Source organism: Lacerta agilis, chromosome 6 (genome assembly GCF_009819535.1).
Source record: "Lacerta agilis isolate rLacAgi1 chromosome 6, rLacAgi1.pri, whole genome shotgun sequence".
In the NCBI taxonomy this organism is placed as follows: Eukaryota; Metazoa; Chordata; class Lepidosauria; order Squamata; family Lacertidae; genus Lacerta; species Lacerta agilis.
Window position 1 is genome coordinate 80,683,902 of NC_046317.1, and position 22,789 is coordinate 80,706,690.

The window sequence follows — 22,789 nt, forward strand, 5'->3', positions numbered from 1 at the left end:
TTCATTACGCCTGCCATAAGCGTAATGATCTTTGATAGTGTGAATGCAAAGGCAAAGCGTATTCTCTCTCTCCCCCCCCCCCCCCGGCTTCCTTTCTTTTTGATCTTGCTTTCTGATGTTTATGTGATGGAGCATTAAAAAGTAGGTCAAAGCTTGTTTTCCCATTCTGACCCCCCCCCCCGATTCCTCCCCCCCCCCACCCCCACGCAACACAACAGAACTGCACTGAATGTCAGTAATTTGGCATTTCTCAATTGCTTTGAAATGTGGCCTCTTTCGGGGGCGTGCGGCTAAATAAAACACTGTCCACCTCTCCACCCCCTATTTGCAGAGCCAAATCTAAAAATGGCGGCCGATCTCTAAGGGAGAAGCTGGACAAAATTGGCCTCAACCTTCCAGCTGGCAGAAGGAAAGCTGCAAATGTGACTTTATTGACATCGTTGGTGGAAGGTCAGTCTTAATTCTTTATTTATTTATTTTTTAAAAAAAGAGCTTTTCTGGGTAAAGGACAAACGAGGTGACTTGGATGAGCATGTCCTCTAAAGCAGCATTGTTCCATTTTCAGACTTTAGCCCAAATATGCATATCTGGACTTGCTGTTTCAGCTTTTGCCAACCTGGTTCTCTCCAGTTGTTTCTGGACTGCAGTCCCTGGCTGGGGCTGATAGGAGCTGTGGTCCAAAATGATTTGGAGGGCGAAGGGCAGACCCACACCATGCATTTAAAGCACATCCAGCACACCTTTTAAAAACTCCTGACTTCCCCCAAAGAACCCTGGGAATGGTTAGTTCCCCCCTTTGCAGAGCCAAAATCCCCAGTACTCTTAACTAAATTACAGTTCCCAGGAGTGTGCTCTATAAATGTGCACTGGATGTCCTTTAGATATATGGTTTAGATCTGGTTCTGCCCTAAGAGTGTTTAACTTGGAAAATTTTTTTTTTTACTACTACTGCATGGTGTGTCAGTGCTGCTGTTGAGACTTGCGCCCTCCCCTTCCCCGTTGAAGCCCAGTGCTCCAAAATCATTAGGAAGGAGAAGGAGAGAGAGAGATAAATGTGGGGGGTGCAATGCCACAAGCGTTAAATTGGGGGTGCGGCCATTGATGTAATGCAGGGTGTAGGCTGTGTGTGTTTGTGGGGGTTAACGTTAATCTGAGACTGCCCAGACTCTAAACTGGAAACCGTGCTGCTGTAACTCCATCCTTGTGACTCATCCGTGTGTGAACTGGCAGCTGATCTGTGCTTCAGTAATCGACAATCCCAAGATTTTATTCATAGGAATTTTATGGCAGCGCTTCTCAAAAGATCTGGATAGCCAACGTGTGCATAGTCTCCTTTGTTCCCGTCTCTTCTCCCCCACCCCAGATTATGTCTTGATCCATACTTGGCCAAATAAAATTATTTTTAGGATGGGAAGGCGGAGTGTGCTCCATTGTTGCTTTTCTGCAAGAGCTGCGGATGTGTTGTAAGCAGGAGAGCAAATCGGGTAGCCTCTTCAGTGGGAATCCTAGGAACCTCTCATTATTTAATTAATTCATTTCCAGAGGCACACTAGCAGTGTGTGTCCCATCAGATAGTTTGGCGAAATTCTTGCCCCACTGCATAACTTTTGATTAAGGAGTTTGATACAAAGCCTTAAGGGGACCAGATCTAGTTGAAATTAATCCATAAATTTAAGAAAGTGTCTTAAAGTTACTAATAAGAGCTTTAAGAGTCCAGAATGAGAATGTTCATTCTGGTCTTATGGAACTTGCTGTACTGCCTGGGGTAACCCGGGTGCAGGGGTGAGGGGGTAAAAACAGATGAGATCTTGGTTAAAAAAACATAATGTTAAATAAAGGGATATCTTTGGAAATTAACTTTAGGCTAAGGGGTTAAAATGTATAGATAGAAAGAATGTATGAATTTAGAGGTAGGGTATAAGATGTAACATGAAAATTTCTACAAATGAAATAAAATGAACTCAATGAGGGGGGAATCGGGGAAGTCTATACAACAATGTATTCTAAATTATAAATGTGAAAATGTTTAATTGGTTGTTAAATTTATAAATTTGGATAAAAATTTATTTTAAAAAAAGAGAGAGAATGTTCATTCTGATAACTAGCTTAGGAATGTCCCCGAGACAGCAGAGTTCAGTGGTGGACAGTTCCCAGTAGAATAGCTCTCCCATAATAAAAGCTCCATCAGCCTCCAGTAACCTTCAGATCAGAGATAACTGTTTCCAAAAGAATTATTATTATTATTTTACTTGGCGGTGGAGTTTAAGGTGAGAGTGTAGCAGAAAGAAAGTACTGGTGTATAAGACTACTTTTTAATTCAGGAAAATCTTCTTTTAAAAAAGTCAGGGGTCGTCTTATATGCCGGGTGGAGAATCTGCGGTCGAGTATATCTCAAACTCTATATTTTAACTGGAAAAGTTGGGGGATTGTCTTATACGCCCAGTCGTCTTATACGCCGGAAAATACGGCACATGCAGTGGTTTACTAAGTGAGAGCAATGCTTTATTACAGCCATGGTTTCAATGGGATAAAGAATATTCGGGATTGCAGCCATGGGTTCTTCTTACATTTTCTACAAATAGAATGTGTGTTTAAAGCAAAAGATTTAATGAAGGAGGAAGGGAGAACTTGTTGGTATGACAATTCCCACCATCCGTGACTGAAAGCCATTCTGTTTTGGGCTGGTTGAGTTTCAACAACATCTGCAGGGCCACAGATTCCAAATTTTGGATTTGATGGACTTGCAGTTCCATGTCTTTAAGCACATGGTGTAATCCCATTTGAAATAATTAACTGAAATTACTTGGGGAGGGGAGGGGGGCTGAGCTAGTTCACATGTGCATGGATGTTTAACTTCCTTGATGAATGGAAAATGAATGGATGATGAATGGCATCCATTGAAAACAAGCATGTCTGAGATGATGCACCACCTGTCTGTAGCAGCTAATCTATGATGGTTCACTCAACACTTGCAAGAGATCGCTTGGTGCATGTTCATCACTTTTATTGCAACATAGGCGAACCATCCTGTATTTTCTGAGCAAATGTGTTCCATCACCGGAATGCCGGGTCGATTGAATTCAAACGGGTGAAATATGTTTCGCATCCCACATCTTTTCGTTTAACTGGATTGTCTGGGTGGAATCCAGATCCATTAAAACGAATAGTTGCTTTGCTAGTTGTTTTGATGGGAGTTGTCCTCAAGTTCTGGATGAGGTGTCTTTTTGGTTCAAGCTGCACCAACCGTATGGGAGGGGATGCGATGAACTCGTGTAAGCCAGCCGTGGTAGCTTCTGTCGCTGTGCGGCTTTACAAATATCTAAGCTGCTCGGAATTTTGTGTTCATCCAAGCTACTTAATTGTGAAGTAATATTTTGCAATCTCTTTTGACATCTTCCCAAAAACAGTCTGGGAACAGAGGCCAATTACAGGATGAGAAGGTAGAATTTGGCTAATTATTGGGGTGGGGGTGGGGCGGGGACGTGGGATGATGCAAGAAACTCTCTGCCTCAATCCTAAACAAAATGCCTAGTGCCCCAGTCCGAAGAGGATGTTTCTGTATAGACAAATGTCCAAAAAGGGTTTCTTGCTGAAACTTGTTTTCAAGAGAGCTTTGTTTGATCAATAGAGTAGCTCAATAAGTCTCCACCCTTTTTGGAGTCTGGGCCCACCATTCGTCTATGTATGCCATACTAGGCAACTGCTGTGCCATCTCCCCCCCCCCCACAAGAGCCATTTGGGGCACCTTGGTCTCTTGCACGATTTTGGGCAAAGATCTCCCCCCCCGAAAAGTGGTTTTTTTTGGGGGGAGGGGTCCATGATCTTGCAATGTACCCCCAAATGTGTGTGTGCTTATGGCGCTGTACCCTAAGAAAATGCTTTTCCCAAGTCTGATCTTGCATGGCTTACGTGACTTGTGCAGGATTTTGGACCCGGAAGATGGTGTCCCGGATTTGGGCCATGTTGTGTTGGAGGGTATGGTATGTGAGGACTCGTGCCGCCTTATTTCCACATATTTATATGGTGACAGTGCTACTGCTGAAACCCTCATTAGGTCAGCCTGCAACCCAGTTAGCATAGCTTTTGTCAACCTGGTGCCTTCCAGATGTTTGGGACAGAAGCTGCCATCAGGGATCAGAGACTGGGTGAGACTGATGGGAGCTGTAGTCCAAACTGTAGATTGCTTCAAGATGCTGTGGACCCTCTCTTGTTCCCCAGACACCACCTGTAGAAATCACTTCCTCTTCTGCATTTTGTGTGTGTGTGTGACAGAGAGAGAATATGTACACACACAGAGGGAGAGGGAGAGAGGCCCTGTCCACGATTGGACCTGGCTGTGCAGCTCCTGATTTATTACTCATTTCACCCCAAAGATTCTAGTCCATGGGTAGGCAAACTAAGGCCCAATCGCCTTCTAGATCCATCCCGCGAATGGTCCGGGAATCGGCGTGTTTTTACATGAGTAGAATGTGTGCTTCTATTTAAAACACATCTCTGGGTTATTTGTGGGGCATAGGAATTCATTCATTCCCCCCCCAAAAAAAAAGTCCGGCCCCCTGCTGAAGGTAGAAGGTCTGAGGGACAGTGGACCAGCCCCCTGCTGAAAAGGTTTGCTGACCCCTTTATCTAGTCCTTGATGGTGAAAAAGTTTCCCATCCCTAGGCTAGTTGATCCACACCCTAGAATAAACCAATAGGCTAGAAGGGGGTGAGGTTTGTGAGGCCTTGGCCTAATTTTACTTGGGCAGCAAGGAGAAATGGAGGACCCCCCCCCATATTTGACTCTGGCCACTGGTTGCACCAGCTTGGTCCCCTGTCCGCACGCAGCCCCTGACAGGCCACCCTTGAGGTAAGTTATCCTGTGGCAGAATTCTGTCAGACACTGGTTTGGGCTAAGAACAAAGAAACCCCCTATTGCAAGTGGCACTTGAAACATAAATTATGAGCCTGGTGGAAAAATAAGTTGGGACGTTATAGCCATAAGTAGGGCATATCATGAAAAGGATGTATTATGTAAAATTTGTGCTGCAAACTGCTTTTTGGGGGGGGGGACGGGACATATTAAACTACTATTAGATATTAACATAATATCTAATGTAACTCACCCTGGGACCTTGGGGGGGGGGTGAAGGGTGGGTAATTAATAAAATGAATAAGAATAAGAAGAGGATGAATGAATAAGAAGAGGATGATAATCACAGCTTTATTTTTGTGGTTTTTTTTCCTCATCTTTTCCAGGCGAAGCTGTACATCTTGCCCGGGATTTTGGCTACGTCTGTGAAACTGAATTTCCTTCCAAGGCTGTGGCCGAATACTTGACTCGGCCGCATCTGGGACGCAATGAGATGGCTAACAGGAAGAACATGCTGCTGGCTGCAAAGTAGGTATTCTCTTCTTGAACACGAGCATCCTGGGTGACCAATTTGTATTTCAGCATTTGTATCGTAACCCTTCCGTTCTACGTGAAGGAGGACTGTGATCTGAATTGTTAAAAAAGATTTAGGGCAGGCGTAGGCAAACTCCGGCCCTCCAGATGTTTGGGACTACAATTTCCCATCATCCCTAGCTAAGAGGACCAGTGGTCAGGGATGATGGGAATTGTAGTCCCAAACATCTGGAGGGCTGGATTGAGGGGATGGTGGCAGTTGTTGAGGCTTGCTTTAAGGCAAGGCTTCCTGATATTGCTGGTCTGCAAGCCCCATATCCTTTCTCATGGGTCATGCTGGCTGGAGCTGATGGGAGTTGAACAATTGCCTGAAAGTTTCCCTGTCTGCAGCCTATAGGCTCCTACAATGGCTGGTTCCAAGTTCAAGGGCCCTCTGACTAGTGCCCCCAGCTGGGTCCCCTCTTGCATCAGTGCATTAAAAAATTTTTTTAAGCAAGTTTAGGTTTCTGAAGATGTTGAATGTGTATGTCTGCCTGATACTGTCTTAAGCAATGCTACAGAATATCGGGGTGATTTTCATAGTAATAGAGCAAATTGTCTGAATTCTTATGCTTTTTGACATGCAAAGTTCCTTGGGTGGGGAGGGCTGTTCACTTCCTGGCAGTTCCAGAAAAAGACGCATTACGAATTGCTGAAGAGCTGCTGTCGGTTGACCTCTGTTGACCCTCTTGTTGTGCTCCAGATGTTCTTGGACTCCAACTCCCATCAGCCTCAGCCAGCATGGTTGTTCTAGTGATGATGGGAGTTGTAGTCAAACAGCAGGTTCCTCATCCCTGCTTGTAGGCAATTTACTCATTGGGACTGGGCAAGGCTCTGACTCCGTATCAGCCTGTTTCCTGTGCTCCTTCTGAAGTTCAGCAGAGCTGGGTTCAAACTCACCAAAGTGAATGCTTTAGTTCAAATGAATTAGAGTGGTGGTGTTAATTGCATGCTTCATCTCTCCTCCCTCCCCCAACTGAAAGTCTTGCACAGCATCCAAAGGTGCTTCTGTGTTGAATCGGAGCCCCTGGTTTTTGCTGATCACCCAACCTCTCCAGTCCAACGACAAACTGCTCCTCAGGGTTTGGGAAGACCTTTTCAGGACAGCGTGGGATGTGGCTTGGTTGGTGGTGGTGGTGGTAGGAGGGCTTCGGTGGAGAATGTTGGAAAATTGGTGGGACTTGCCTTGTGCACATGAGTGTGTTTCTCATCCAAGCACAATCACCATGCAGCTCAAGACAATAGTTCTTTAAAAGACTTTCATTTTGGGGGTGACACTCTCAGATTGAAGAGTACCAAAAGAAAGTGTTTGCGGTGAATTTCTGCTGATGTCTAAATCTACCAAATATTTTTATTTTGAGTATTCTTAAACCAACCTTTCACTTTTTGTTTCCCCACATTTGTTTTGTTGTAAGTGTGTGTGTGTGTGTGTGTGTGTGTGTGTGTGTGTGTGTGGTGTGTTTTAATGGAATAGTGGACTCCTCTAGGAGGCTGTAGCTATTTAGTGTTTTAAAAAAACGTTGTATGGACCTCAGGATTGCATAGCTAGTTCCTGATACAATAGAGTTTTATGGTGATTTGTGCCAAAATCTGGTTTGGGTATACCATGGCGTCTGCTTAGAGCATTTTGAGGTTTGGAGTGCAGCCCGATTTTTTACTGAAATTCTCTTTGAATGGAGAAAGGATTTTAAGAAGAAATCTGAAGGCTCCAGAATGCATCACACGTAGGCTATTATTTCAGGATGACAGCTTTCCAAAGTAGAGCATTACGTATGTTTCTGCATTTGGGCCTGGATGAAAAACGCTTTTTATTTTTAAATGGTGCTTAAAATGTCAATAGGAGGAAATAAGGACCTTTTAGCTTTAATATGTCTTGGCGAATGCTTGCAAGATCAAAAGGCACCACGTGCCTTTTGGAGCACATATTCATCAAATCCCAGCAATACAGTGATCCCTGTGGGGGTTTTAAGATGTGAAACATCCAAAAGCATTTTAGGTGCATCTAGCAACACAGTTCCACTTACAGCCTGCAAACTTGGTGAATGGTTTGGAATTTGTAGGTATTATAAGCTTCAACCATATTTCTCCAGTGAGAGATAGCTTGCTAAATTCACTGTCTCTGTTCTGTTGCCTTCCATACCTTCTGCCAAAACCAAAGCTGTGGAAATTGTCATGCAGCTGTACCTTAAAAGCAGATTAAATAAAGCTGGTCTAGGCAGAAGATCATACGGAAGGGAAGGTTTTCCTTCCAGCACTCAGGGCTAGTACACCCCCCCCCCCCAAGGAATTGAGCCTGGTGGCTATGTGGGTGCTTGTGCCAAGTTATAAGGATTGGCATAATACAATCTTTTCTTGCTGCCCAAGTAACACCCTGGCAGCAGTATTCTGCACTAGCTGCAGCCTGTGAACTGTATTCAAGGGCAGCCACACACAGTGCATTGCAGTAGCTCAGCCAAGAGGTTGGTTCACTGATGCCTGACTGTCCCAGCCCAGGAAGTGTTTGTCACGGAACATAGCAGCTTCTTATATACCAAGTCAGACCATTAGTTTATTAATCTATGCAGCTGCTCCTTTGGGGAGTGTTGCCCTATCCAGAACAGGCCATCTCACTCATTTCTGTACCCATGAACCACTTAACCCACAGCAGCTCCATGTAATCTGATTCAGCTTCGTTTTTTAAAAAAAATATTTTTTATTGAAGATTTTCTTGATTAACAAAGCAGCTTCGGTTTGTTGGCTTGCATCCAGCCCATCACTGCCTACAGGCACTGATTCAGATGGCATGGAGCGATACAGTTGGGTGTCACCTGCAGGGCATCGCACTCCCAAATCCCCAGAGGACATCTCCTAGTGATTCCATATGCACGCTGACTAACATGGGAAATAAGACGGATCCCCGTGGATCTCAAACCCCTTGCCCAAGAAAGGGTGCTTTTGTGTGTGTGTGTGTGTGTGTGTGACAGGGCAGTAGCTGCATAGAAACTTAGTGTCCTGTTGAGGAAGATGTCCTTCAGTACGATGGATACCTTCTTCCTAAATGAGGCATCAACTACTCTCTGGACCCACCCAGTCAGGCCCTCCCTGCCACATCGCAAAAACCATCGTGGGCACAAGGGTCAAGAGAGCACATCCACATCCCCATCCTCAATAACTGAAGCTCATATCGCAAACTTTGAGCAGATGGTGCTCTAAAGGCCCTCACAGGGCCCGCATCAACTGTGGTGTCAGATTTGTGGCAGGGATAAGCAACTCAAAGGCCCTCACGGTGCGCTTAAGACAGTTTAGCCATGAACAGTCTCAAATTGATAACATGGTGCAAAACAAGCATTAACTCCCCCCTCCCCAAGTAGTCTTATAGGAGGCAAAGAGGTTTGCTCTCCCTCTTAAAATTCTGAGGACCAATGTGTGAAATCGTAGCCTTCTCTAGGAATAATAAAATGAATACTGGCTTCCCCACTGCCCTCTTGAGGTGGTCTTGAAGGTGCCAATGGCAAGTGCGTTGGTGATGTCAGAAACACGTGTTCCTTAGGCCCCTCCTCCAAAAGGCTCCGTCCACACTTGCACTCTACTGGGATTGCTTTGCTCCCTTCCTTCCTTGGTGGTGCTCTTAGTGTGCCGAAGGGGTGGCTGGTGGGAAAAACCAGCCTCCCTTCGCTCCAGCCAGCTCTTTTACCACCTCCTTTGCCCTGCCAACTTCTGAGCTTTGCTACATGGAAGAACAGTCTGACTTGGTATAAGATAACTGCTTTTGTTTAGCCTACCTTGGAGGGTTGCTCTGAGGATAGCAAACACACTGGTCTGAGCTGTACAAACAGCCGACTTTTGTGACATAGGAAATGGCATCATCTCCAGCTAGCAGAGATGATGGGAATTGTAAGGTACACTAAGGTAGCTGACCTTAAAGTATATTTCTGTGTTTTAGTATACTTGGGGAAGTGATTAGACACACCCACACCCACCCACCCACCCACCCACCCACCCACCTGCCCGCTGTAATATCATTCTTGACTTTCTGATTCAGCAGGCCGTGCCCCCTTTTTTAACTGTGGCGGCCGATGGTTTTGTTGAAAGTTAATTCAATGTGTTGTCTCTTGCAGGCAGATCTGCAAAGAATTCACTGAACTCCTCACTCAGGACCGCACCCCTCTTGGCAATGCGAGGCCGAGCCCCATCTTAGACCCTGGCATCCAGGGCTGCTTGACTCACTTCAGCCTAATCACCCACGGCTTCGGGAGCGCTGCTATCTGTGCTGCCATGACGTCCGTCCAGAACTACCTGAACGAAGCTCTAAAAATAGCAGACAAAACGTACATGAACGCCGGGGACCAGAGCCCTGCGGAAACCAATAAAAGCATTGAGAAAATGGACAAGCACCGGAAGTGAGTGAGAGAGAGTGGGAGAAAGAGGAAGAAGCCAGACTTTTGTATACTGTTTCTCACACACAGACTTTAAGATCGTCTTGCCTAGAGGGCATGTAGATAATCTGTTACAACTTGCTTCGGGGCGTGTTTTTTCATTTTTTAAGCATCTTTTTCAGGCTCCTCCGTGAGATACATGTGTCTCTCTTTCTCTCCTTTCTTTAAAGCTGCTGTTATCCATTCTTTGTGGGACCAGGGAACCGAAGATAAACATGAGTACAAGCTTCTAATTTCATTTTTTTAAAGGAAAAAAAAACTTTTAAACAGTAAAAAGTGGTGCTATTTTTTTTCTTGTATGGAAGTCTGTTTAGTGCTGTTTCTCAAAACTTTGAGTAAGATGATCTTTTTCATTGCGTACATCCTGATAGCTGCGTTCAGATGGAACACTAAACCATGGTTTTTAACGTTACCCGAAACCCTGGAATCGAGAACCTCCCTCTTTGCAATTGCAAGGATGAGATAGGAAGCATTTGCTTCCTGCTTGACACCAAGTATGTTAAATAAGGACAAACCATCATTAGTGTAAATTAATCTGCTCCAGTTGATGCTCTCTTAACGGTTTTGGACTGCAGCTTCCATTAGACCATGGTCAGACATTATGGGAGTTGTAATCCAAAATGTCTGAAAGGCATCAAGACTGGGTGCAAGCTATGGTTTGATAATAACAACCCAGGACTATAAACCCCACGCCGACCCAGGTTGCTTCAACAAATCACATGTTTACACACAAATCATTGTTTATCATTCTGAGACGTCACAATAAACTAAGGTTAGTGTTAAACAGAAGGCAAATGCTTCTAGTCTCCCTCTCATGGCTGTGCCAGACAATAAGAAGAGAAGGGAGAATGGGGGCCATCAACAGGGTTATAACTAGGATTTCCCTGGTTCTGGAAATCTTTGGAAACCAGCAACAACATAACTCAGTATTAACCCCAGGGTATCTGAAGCCTTGACAAGGCACCCAGGACTGTAAATGTAATGGAATTTTTTATCCAAAGGGAAGTTGAACTTGGTATAAAGTGAAATAAATTGTCTGATGGTCATTTGAACACCTTGCATCTCCTTGCAACCTCTTGGGGGGCTTTTTGAGAGTGATTCAGACTTCTAGGCACAAATCCTGGAAGCTATTCTAATGCCGACTAGGCTTCTGCTGGACTCAAATGAACAGAGCAGCAAGCACTAAGGTAGGGAAGCGGAACCTTCAGCTGCTCAGATCTTGTTGGAATACAGTTCCCATCGTCGTCAGCTGGCATGGCTGGGGGTGATGGGACTTGGAGTCCAACAGTGCCTGGGAGACCACAGGCTTCCCATCCCTGCAGTAAAGCGTACTGTAGCAGTTCTTCTTGCACAAGGAAAAACTAGTTCAAGCTAAAAAGAATGCAAAATAAACTTGCTTCCATTTTTTTTAAAAAATGCCAGGATATTGCAGCTTTATATATGTCATCAGGTCTTGTGGTTTTTAAAATAGGAAAAAAACTTGAAAGAATAGGCACATTTTTTTTTAATTTTTTTGCCTATATAGGCCAAAAAGTTATATATATATATGAATATATATAAATATATATAAATATATCCAGGGAGGTTTTTATGTGTATAAGGGAAAACAGTGTGTTGGAATGTATATATTTATTTATGTGTAATTTAATGGGTCTTGTAAATAATGGTGAACATTTTAATACTTTTTTTTATAAATGGGATTCAAAATTTAAACCCCCCCCCTTTCCTCCCAAAAAAGGTAATGGGTAAGCTCAAATACACTGCTATACAGGTCTGTTTATGCTGGGTATTTAAAAGTGACTTTTTACAAAAAAATAAAAATGAAAATCCTCAATTCTTGCCACTTGTAGATTTTTGTATCCGGTCTGATGTGTGTATTGACAAAGCAATAACTTTGTGTACTTGGTATCCATTCAAAAGGAGTGTGTGTGTGTGTGTGTGTGTGTGTGTGTGTGAGAGAGAGAGAGAGAGAGAGAGAGAGAGAGGAAGAAGAAGAAGAAGAAGAAGAAGAAGAATGGAAGTCATTAAAAAAAACCCACATCCCACTTCACTTGTAAATGTCTTCCTGTTACCCAAAGGCCGTTGTATAGGATAATCCATATAATAAAAATATTCTGGATAGAAAGTATTGAATGGTGTTTAACTGGAAGTGGGTGGGTTGGGGGAGGGAGAGAGGAAGAGTGTTTTTGCTTCTTATGGGGGATGGGCAGCAGAATACCGAAAATGGACATTGTAATTGAATACACAGTTCTTTATAGTGCATCGAACTAATGGAACAGACATGTGAAGCTGAGTGCCAGCGCAGCTAATGGTTTCAATTATATCAGGAACCGTCTCTATTGCCATGACTGCTCTCTTCCCCTACCTCCGTCCTCACGGATAACGATGTGCCAAGGCAAAGGAGGAGCCTGAAAGCTTCCTTTAAAAAATAAAAATAAAATGCTCTGTCTAATCACTTAAGCGTATAAATTCAGAGCTGGCCCAAGGCACTTTACTGCTTGAGGCAGAAGACAAGGAGGTACCTCCCTCCCACGGTCAGAATGTGATTGAGAGCCAACTTCAACGCTGGCAACAGGATAGCAAAAAACCCTGCACCACATGAGGGGGGCGGCGGCTGTTGGCTAGTTTAGGGGGTACAGGGCATTCCTGGCTTCTGCCCTCCAACAATGGGGAGCAGCCAGGGAGGTGGTGCTGCTGCCACTCCTCAGCTTTTGCTGCCTGAGGCACTTGTCTCCCTCTGCCCAATGGTTGGGCTAGCCCTGTGTGAATTGAATCTGAGGATGCCAAATGGTGCATGTTTTGTTTCTATGCCCATCCCAGCAATTTCTAATGTGGAGGGCGCAACCACAGTTCCATGCATTGAAAGCCTCAAGGTTGGTTTACAGCAATGCACTTGTGGGGTGAAACTACCACCAACTGACCTATAAGGCCCTGCACCACTTGGGATCTGCTTACCTGAGAGACTGCCTTATTTCTTACATCCCCAGTAAGGCACTAGGTCTCCTCTAAGTTTCCCACTCTATGGCAACTCAGAGCAGGGCTTTCACAGTGGCTGCCCCAGCTCCACGGAATAATATTTCTGATGAGATATGTCAGGTGCCCACGATCCATACTTTATGGAACATTTTTTTTGTTCTGACAAGCTTTCCCAGCTGGATGAATAGGTCTCTGCCATGGGCATCCACTTCGTCTTGTCCTGAAAACCCATCTTTGGTTCTTTGTACTGCTTTTAACTGCTTTTATCATATTTTGTACATCACTTTGGGACCTTGGAAGGATTGGTCCAAGGGCAAGTGAGCCACTTCTATCAGCTGTTTGAAAAGCTCAGCAACGTTCAGGGTGTCCTGGTTTTTACTTTTTGAAATATGGCAACCCTAGACATGGGGAGAGACTCGGGTGGCACTGTGGGTTAAACCACAGAGCCTAGGGCTTGCCGATCAGAAGGTCGGTGGTTCGAATCCCCGTGACAGGGTGAGCTCCCGTTGCTTGGTCCCTGCTCCTGGGCCAAGGACTGGGGGAGTGGGGCTGTAATCCCAGTAAAGATGTGGAAGGGGAAGATACAGAGGTGGCTGAATGTCTGCAAGAGGAGGAAAAGGCCTAGTTACATCAATTCTGTTCCCACAGCAAGCAAAGCACCAGATTGCCTTTAGTTCCTCTGGAGGATTAACTGTCCCTGTCCCTCCCCTCTTCTAGCTAGCTGTTAACCTGGCAGAAGCCAATTCCTTGGCATTGAAAGTGCTCAGATCATTGAATTGTTCCTGCTGTGAGGACGCATCAGGAATTGTCTTCTGTTTTCTGTTGCAACTCTCTCTGAGTTACTGCTCTGGCCTGACCAGCTTCCATTAAGAGGGCACAGCAGGAACACTAGTATCTCATGAAAATACAGAGATCTGGCTCCTGCTATGTGGATACATCTTCCTGTCACATATCCTACTCTGGGGGAAAAAGGGCTGAGGAATCTGGACTTATATACTAATTGCCCAAAACAAGAGTAAATAAGAGTTTGGAGTACAGAAGTTTGGTTCTGTCTAGTTCTCAGTGCTGGTTCAGCAGATCAAACCAAAAGGAAACTTTTCACTTTCCCTTAAAATGGAAACCAAATTGTAATTTTCCAAAGTCATGTGAGTTGGTTCACCTGTTTTAGTGCCTGATGAGTGCAGTGCAAATTGGTGACCTGATTTGTGGGGGATTGCAGGAGGAGCCTTCAAATGCAACTGGGTTGTTTGCTTGACGAGTCGTAGCTGAAACCAAACCAGTTTACCCTCTGGATCCAAGGTGCTGATTTTAAGCTCGTAAAAATCTTCAGCCTGCGCTACCTCCTCTCCCCATATCCTGGTGCCATCTTTATGGAGGGTGTGCTCTGGGCAGCGTACCTTTGTGGCAAGGAAGGTCTGCAAGAGAGGACTCACAAGGTAGCCTGACTCCACCTGCTCTCTGGGTCTGACTTCCTCTCTTTCCAAATGGGTCCATGGCTCAGTGGTAGAGCTTAGTGCCTTGCGTGCAGAGGGTTCCAGGTTCCATTTTTAGCAAGCGCAGTCAGATTCTCCAAAACCAGAAGCAGGATGACTGCAAGCCAAGCCTCCTCTAGAATTCAACCTTGCAAATTGTTTTTAAACTGAAGGATGAAACTGATGGCTAAAAAGATGTGTGTTCCAAAAGCTTCATACTAACCAAGATCATTAGAGGGAAAATTGCACTCCAGGTACACTTTTCATTGCAGGATTTACACAGAATTAGACCTATCCATTCTCAAAGACATCAGCCCTGAGTGCTCACTAGAAGGACAGATCCTGAAGTTGAGGCTCCAGTACTTTGGCCACCTCATGAGAAGAGAAGACTCCCTGGAAAAGACCCTGATGTTGGGAAAGATGGAGGGCACAAGGAGAAGGGGACGACAGAGGATGAGATGGTTGGACAGTGTTCTCGAAGCTACTAACATGAGTTTGGCCAAACTGCGAGAGGCAGTGAAGGATAGGCGTGCCTGGCGTGCTCTGGTCCATGGGGTCACGAAGAGTCGGACACGACTGAATGACTGAACAACAACAGACCTATGACGTGGGTGGTGCTGTGGGTTAAACCACAGAGCCTAGGGCTTGCTGATCAGAAGGTCGGCGGTTCAAATCTCGTTGCTCGGTCCCTGTGCCTGCCCACCTAGCAGTTCGAAAGCACGTCAAAGTGCAAGTACAGTAGATAAATAGGTACCGCTCCAGTGGGAAGGTAAACAGCATTTCCGTGTGCTGCTCTGGTTCACCAGAAGCGGCTTAGTCATGCTGGCACATGACCCAGAAGCTGTACGCCAGCTCCCTCAGCCAGTAACGCGAGATGAGCGCCGCAACCTCAGAGTTGTCTGCGACTGGACTTAACTGTCTGGGGTCCTTTACTCTTTTTTGACATAGTTCTCCTAGGTGAAGCTACCTTAAAGGCTAGTTCTCTCCAACAGGCATCCTGTAGATGGCAGGTATAGTCACTGAGGAGCTATTTTCCCTTCTCACACACAGGAGGCAAAAGGAATACTCCTTGCAAGGTGGTGCCACCTGTGGCTGGTGCATGAATCATCAAACAGGTGTATGCTCCCTGCACTCTCCCACCCCCCCAAAAGCTGAAAATTTAGGCTGCAGTCCTGTACACACTCAATGGATCCTCCCCCCCCCCCGTGCAGACATGTAAAGGATTGCATGGTCAATCAATTAAAATACGTATGGATCTCCAGGAAGTTCAATTAGTTAATATTTTGTAGTAGGTCAGTGATAAAGGATGGAACAAGAAGGATGAGGTTCTGACTTCTTTTTGTAGATTTACATAAAAGGAAGACATTCAAATCTTGCTTGAGGAACAGGCATTCTCATTCAGAGTGAGAAATGCTGGCCATAAGGAAAACCGAGCATCATGGAAAGATTAAGAAGGACCTTCTGTCCCTCTTCAGATTGCTGTGTGCGGCTTTCTTTTCTGCAGAGAGAGAAAGAGAGAGGAGAAGACTTTGATCATACTGTAGTACAATATTTTAAATTAGCTGAACAGAAAAGGCTTGCTTTTTATTAGTATATCAAGCTAGACACTGCGGTTGCCGTCTGGAAGAGGGAATAGGCTTGTTTCCATTTATTTCAGGATGTACCCAAGCCAAGCCAGTGGATAATCTAGTGGGACTGACTGGTGCATTGTATAGATGAGACCCCCCCCCCCCCCGGTCTTAATACGCATGACTGTGCTAATGATATAGATTATAGCACTACCATGTCTACTCTCATACTTAAGAGGCTTCATCTTTATTCTGTTTTTCTTAAAAGTAATAACAACAGAGGAAGAGGAAATACCCTGCTAATTAAAAAAATAGAAATTTTATTTCTTACAGCAGTGCTGTAAAGGGATTTTTCAAGCAGCCTTCCCCCCCTCCAGTTCTGCCTTATTCTCAAAGCAATTCTGTAGTAATGGCTTGCCATGTAGAAAAATGAGCCAGGGAGAACTAGGAAAATAAACAAATTCAAGTTCCCACTCTTTCTTTATGGTTGCCTTCGGATGTCACAGTAGACAATGGTTTATTGTGACAGGAACAAGTCTAGCCCAGACTCATACTGCACGAGTCCTCTGGCACAGTCACAAGGAGGAGACTGGAAGCTTTTGTTCCCTTTTTTGATTAACAGCAATTTAGCATTATTTCCAAACTCTAAACTGTGGTTAGTCTTAACTGTGATTTGTTGAAACAAGCCAAATTCCTAGACCATGGTTTGAAGTCAACTAATCTCAAGATAACCATAGTGAAGATTAACCATAGTTTGGTATGGGAGACACAACAAGCTGTGGTTAATCGGAAATGGAAGATCAAGTGTCTGATCTCTTCCTTGCAGTTGTGCCTGAGGAGGAGAAGGGTTCTTTGGTGATGTCCAAACATGGCCACAGTTACATAATGAAATAATGTTATTACCACCAGGAATAGTCCTTGCAGGAGATAAGATATTAGTAACTGCCATAGCCCAGTTGCATGTACAGCTAATCCAAACCATGGCTTTGTGTGAATGAGCAAGGGTTTGGGTTTCTAGAGTGAAGATGATGGCTGTGGTACTCTTCCATGGGCCCTGCAGGGCTAATCCATGGTTTGGCTCAGTGTTACTCACAACAAAATCAACTCCTTATTTACAAACTTATTATCCCTGCTGTTGCACTTTCAACAATTCTGCCATTCTGCTCATCCACCTTCTATTGTAGAGATGTAGTGGAATTACCCATATTAAAAAGAGGCTGCATATTGTGTCTCTGCATGAGTTAATGCCCTGGGTTGAGATCCTTCCAGCTGGGAGGTACGCCCAGAACAGTGACTTCAGCAGCAACAGCGATGGTGAGTCATTGTTGCAATTACGCAGTCTAACAGTAAATCTTTTCAGGCATTAAGACTGAGGTGTGCCTTAATTTTAATTAAGGTGGGGGGAAGGGTGTATTTCTGCTAACAGGAGTTTGGGAAACATTAATTCAAAGAAGTGGGGATGTAGTATATATAAATCAGCTTTTCAAGGTTTGTTAGGTTTGGGAAGAGTGAATCAAATGGTCACATTTGACCATGTTTTAGTCACATAACTCTCAGCATGGGTTCACAAGGTGTAGACTTTGAGGTTTCTGGATGTGTCTGAATCTTGGCTATCTTGGTATGAACTATTTCCTTCCTTCCTTCCTTCCTTCCTTCCTTCCTTCCTTCCTTCCTTCCTTCCTTCCTTCCATCCATCCATCACTTTCTGTTATAATGGTTGTTTTCCTCGCATTAGATCAACAGCATCTCTTTCAAGTGTCCTTGCTACCACAAATAAACCACACCAGTTGCACTGAAAATGTATTTGTTGCGATGCTGCCATCTTCCTTCCAAAGAACTAAGGCTGAGGCACATGAATACAGTTACATCGAAGCACCGAGAGGGAGAACACACTCACTAAATGCATGGAGAGAGAAAGTCCTACTGCACCTGCTAATCCTGCCTGGACATTGCCACACCCCACCAGCAAGGCTCCGAAACCTCCCCACACTAGCCAGAAGGCCTGGAAGATATACCGTACCTGCACTTGAGCAGCTAAACACACACAGCTGCTTCTTTCATGGCTTCCGGCTAACGCGAAGAAGTCTGGCACAAATGGATTGCAGTGGTGCCAACCCTGTGGGGTACAGCAACATTAGGAGCAGGGTACAGTCCCCCTCCTCCATTGACTGTAACTCATGGTAGAGCACATGCTCTATGCAAAGAAAGCCTTGGTGTCTCCCAGGTGGAGATAGGAAACTTTGGAGAGATGACAAGCTTGTGGCACAAGCTGGGCATCAGCAGGAGGACCTTTTACTGTGACACTGTCTTGCACATTTGAGCCTGGATAGCTCAGTTGGCTATAGCATGGTGCTGTTAACGCCAAGGTTGCAGGTTCGATCCCTGTATGGGACAGCTGCATATTCCTGCATTGCAGAGGGGTGGACTTGATCCTCAGGATCCCTTCCAACTCTACAATTCTATTATTCCATCCGCCTGTCCTCCTAAGCCACACTGCTGGGGGGGGGCAATATAGCCAATGGCAAGAGGGGATTGGGAGAAGCGTTATGCTATGGCTTCCCCCACCACTGCTGATCACAGCTTTAAGGCTGATTTTCATTTCAAAAAAATGATTAACAGCATTCATTTTTCTACAGCTAATTTGGTCCTGCATGAGCCACTTTTGACGACCAGTTTAATAGTCTCCCATTTTCTTCCCAGGAGCCAAAACTTGCTCATGTAATGAGATGACTTTATGGAACAATGCCATGCCATGACATCGTCCACAACCATCCCCATTTTTTATGAGAGGGAAAAAAATAGATCCCTTAACACATTCTTTCCAAGCAAATATAGTATGACCAACAGAACAGGTTTCAACAAGCATCCTCAAGCAAAAAGCTACAGTACACGAAGGAAGGGGGTGGGGAACCTCTGTTTTCCCCCTTGAAATATTTTGATGCCATCCTTTGTTCACCCTAAAGTGGAATATATAGTGAGGACCACTTGTGTGGATGGATAAAGGCTATTAGACGAATTCCAGGAGGGTAAGTCTACCAGTGGCTACCAGCCACAGTCAGTGGCCAAATGCTTCTGCATACCAGTTGCAGGAAACCGCAGGAGGGGAGAGTGTTGTTGTGCTCTGGTCCTGTTTGCATGCTTCCTGTGGGCACCTGGCTGGCCACTGTGAGAAAAGGATGCTGGACTAGATGAGCTGCTGGTCTGATTCTTATGGTCTAAAGCAGTGTTTCCCAAACTTGGGTCTCCAGCTGTTGTTGCACTACATCATCCCTAGCTAGCAGGACCAGTGGTCAGGGATGATGGGAGTTGTAGTCCAACAACAGCCGAAGACCCCAATTTGGGAAACACTGCTCTAAAGCAACAATATGCTTTGACCATCAATATCATTGTCAACGAGGAGGATGACTTGGAGGTAACCACGGCACTCCCTAGATGGGGACTTCCTTTGCAGCATGAAGAGGTTGCAACAGAAACATTTGTTGTTGCTCAGTCGTGTCCAACTCTTCGTGACCCCATGGACCAGAGCACGCCAGGCACGCCTATCCTCCACTGCCTCCCGCAGCTTGGCCAAACTCATGCCAGTCGCTTCGAGAACACTGTCCAACCATCTCATCCTCTGTCGTCCCCTTCTCCTTGTGCCCTCCATCTTTCCCAACATCAGGGTCTTTTCTAGGGAGTCTTCTCTTCTCATGAGGTGGCCAAAGTACTGGAGCCTCAACTTCAGGATCATACACTGATTCAAATTTCTGAAGCTGGAAAATGTTGCATTTCATATAATAACAAGTTCAAATAAATTGATATCATGTTGATATTTGAATCTCTTGCCACATATCTTTAGGCACACACAAACCCCCCACATGCAGGCAAACAAAGAAAAAGAGAGAGAGACACATATGATACTAGAACAGTTTATCAGAATTCAAAATCAACTTCCAAAGGTCGAACACCTATTTTGAGAGTCCTATTTGTGCATGTAACTCTTGACGCTTAAGACGTGGCCTATGGAAAGAATCTGGTTTCAAAACAATTTTTAAATGTGTGAACTTCTATAATTTTCATTTCCAAAATATGTTCAGATCCTATTTTTTGAAATTGACCTTTGGTGTATATTCTTTTAAAAAGCTAATTTTAAAAGTCTCAGTGAATCTTGAAGGCAAAAAAACATTATTATTTTTTGGTATTCTGATTTACTTACAATAAAACAGTAATAATCAAACTACTATCCCAGTTGCAGCTTTATTCTCCCCTCCCCCATGTAGACATGTGTATGTGTTTTACATAATGGAAACCTAAGCAAAGCATAGGCTGTGAGATTTTTATCGGGTGACAGCAAATTCATCAGATCTGGCTTTCTGCACTCACACGCCCATCTAGATTAAAAAAGAGAGAGAAACTCTCTTGCTTGACCTGTTACTGGGCTGCAGTTTATTAAATTCCTGGGAGAGGATATACTATGGGATCCAGATACATGACAATGAGATAATGAGTGTAAACCACATATCTGACTGGAAGGGTTTGTTGACACACCAGGAGCCCTTAACTCTTGCCAATCTCACTGAGGCTTAAGTTTCAGGGTGATGCAGATAGAAACCAAAACAAGCACATCCCATAAAGAAGCTGGTTTTCCTTTACCATCAAGTAAAGCATTAGGAAACCATTAAGATTTTTTTAACACCCTGCAAATATACATCTCTCTCTCCCCCCTTCCAAATATGGAGATTGTTTAACTTTTAATATTTGTATGCCATTTTTTATCTAAGTAATTCCAGGGAAGTTCCACAAAGAACCAAGTAAATACAATGGGTTGCATTCAATGAAGTTGCCCTGTGTCACACACTTAAAAGATGGAGTTAGCTCATCATTAGCAAAAACACGATCTCCATAGACTTGATTGAGTGTCATGCCTATTGAGCAGAGCAGCTCGTTCCCGGTGGTTTTCCCTCCATAAAAATCACTTGCCAAGACTGAAAGCCACCTTTTCAGGGCTTTCCCCAAGCAACTGGAGACTGTGCTTGTGGGCAACCAACTTCTCCTTCACCCTTTTTATGCTTCTTCTGGTTCTGGGAGACCAGCCTGATTCACCTCTGTCTCTTCAGCCCACTTGCCTACACACTGTGACATCTTCAAATATCTCAAGGGCTGTCACAGTGAAGATGGAGCAAGCTTGTTTTCGCCTGCTCTGGAGGGTAGGACTCGAACCAATGGCTTCAAGTTACAAGAATGGAGATACCAACTAAACATATGGAAAAACTTTCTGACAGTAAGAGCTGTTTGACTCTCCTTCTTTGGAGGTTTTTTAAAGCAGAGGTTGGATGGTCATCTGTCATGGATGCTTTAGCAGAGTTTCCTACATTGCAGGGGGTTGGTGTCGATGACCCTTGGGTACCTTCCAACTCTACGATTCTATGACTGCAAAGGCAGAAGTCAGCAGCTGCTAGACTGGGATCCAAAGGCAGAGTCTCATCTGCTTTATTGACCGCTGGCCCAGCAATTACATAAAGTGTGTTTGGATTTTAGGGAAGTGCGCTAGCTCTGGCGCAAGGGTGGGGAACATCCTTCAGCCTGAGGGCCAGATTCCTTTCTGGGCATCGTTCCAGGGCCACATGCCATGGAGGGGGCGGAGCCAGGGGAAGAAGCAGACAGAGAAATAAATGTAAATTCTACCGTTGTGCAGTAGGCTAGTTTCTTCACACTCAAATGCCGCCTTTCTATCCTCCACCCAGGCATCAAGGGACAACTTCCAGCCAGGCAAAAAACATTACCCGGATAAAGCAAGGCCATGGGGGGGGGGCGGGGACTGAAGAGAAAGGGTGTGGCCTGCGGAGAAATCCGAGGGCCAGAGAGAGAGAATGGAAGGCCCTCGTTCAGCTCTTTCTTGTACGCATGGATTATGAGTGCTCCAGTAGAAAAGCACTTTCACCTACTTTTTTTTTGTACTTGAGACAACACTTTTAAAAAAGGTGTCTCCATTTTGTTGTAATATATCTATATTTCTAAAGAATAAGATGGCTTGCAGCCATCCTTCCTCTGGTTTGATCTTCAGCTCTCTCTAGCTAAACAAGCTCTGGCCTGCTGACTACTTGGCTAGGAGACATTCAAGGCAGATTCAGATGCTGCTGGGAGGAGGGCTGCTGAGCATTTCAGGTAAGAATCCCACACCACCTGTGATCTGCCCAAGTAAGTGAAAATGCCGCAAGGAGTACAGGGGTACGAACACAGCACTATCGGGGCAATGGATGGTTCCCCCAGGCACATTGATCCCCAGGTCTCGACAACGTGCGGTCAGACCGAGATCCCACAACCCAACAGTGTCATAAACATATGAAGGTGAGTAATGGTGCAAAGTTGTCTTCGGCATGCTGCGTAACCCTGTGTAGGAAATGATAAATGAGACGGCGAGGGGGGGAAAAGAGCAGTCTGATCTATGGGAATCTGCTGCGTTGACAGAAAGAAGGAGCCGGAGGGTTAACAACCAGGGAAAAAAAACACCCCAAAGGGAATGTGGAATTTGGTGCAAGAAGCATTGCGTGACCAGAAATGTGAAATGCCGTGTTGGGAATAAAGGAGGCATGAGAGACAAATATGGATTTTGCCATTTTTATTTTCATTAAGATGTGGGGTGGGAGTAAAAGAAAAGAAAAGAAAAGTAAAGTACAATGAATATTCCAAAAAGGATACCCGGCCCAGTGAATACCACAAAATGAACCTTTGTGCACATTCCTTGGAAATCTCTTTCATATAAGAACTAGCAGACAATTTGAAGCCCTCCTGATATTGCTGGACCACAGCTCCCATCAGCCCCGGATAATCTGGCCAACGATCAGGGAAGAGGTAGTCTACCAAGATCTGCAAGGAGCTATATTGGTCACCAGTGGGTTAGAGTGTTGGGTTAGTTTTGGGGAGACTCCACTCAGCCATGAAACTCATTGGGTGA

At 44.8% G+C, this 22,789-nt stretch overlaps 1 protein-coding gene across 4 annotated transcripts in view; it reads left to right on the forward strand.

Moving 5' to 3' along the window:
• TFAP2C (transcription factor AP-2 gamma) overlaps positions 1–11,670 on the forward strand; it is a 33,379-nt gene extending 21,709 nt beyond the window's left edge. For all 4 annotated transcript variants that reach the window (XM_033153594.1, XM_033153593.1, XM_033153597.1 and 1 more), the window contains exons 5-8: positions 332–450; positions 5,238–5,379; positions 9,522–9,803; positions 10,010–11,670. In XM_033153594.1, the coding sequence (XP_033009485.1) occupies positions 332–450; positions 5,238–5,379; positions 9,522–9,803; positions 10,010–10,052 (586 nt within the window). In that variant the 3' untranslated portion in view covers positions 10,053–11,670. The remainder of the gene's footprint in view (positions 1–331; positions 451–5,237; positions 5,380–9,521; positions 9,804–10,009) is intronic.
• The last annotated feature ends 11,119 nt before the right edge of the window (positions 11,671–22,789 follow it).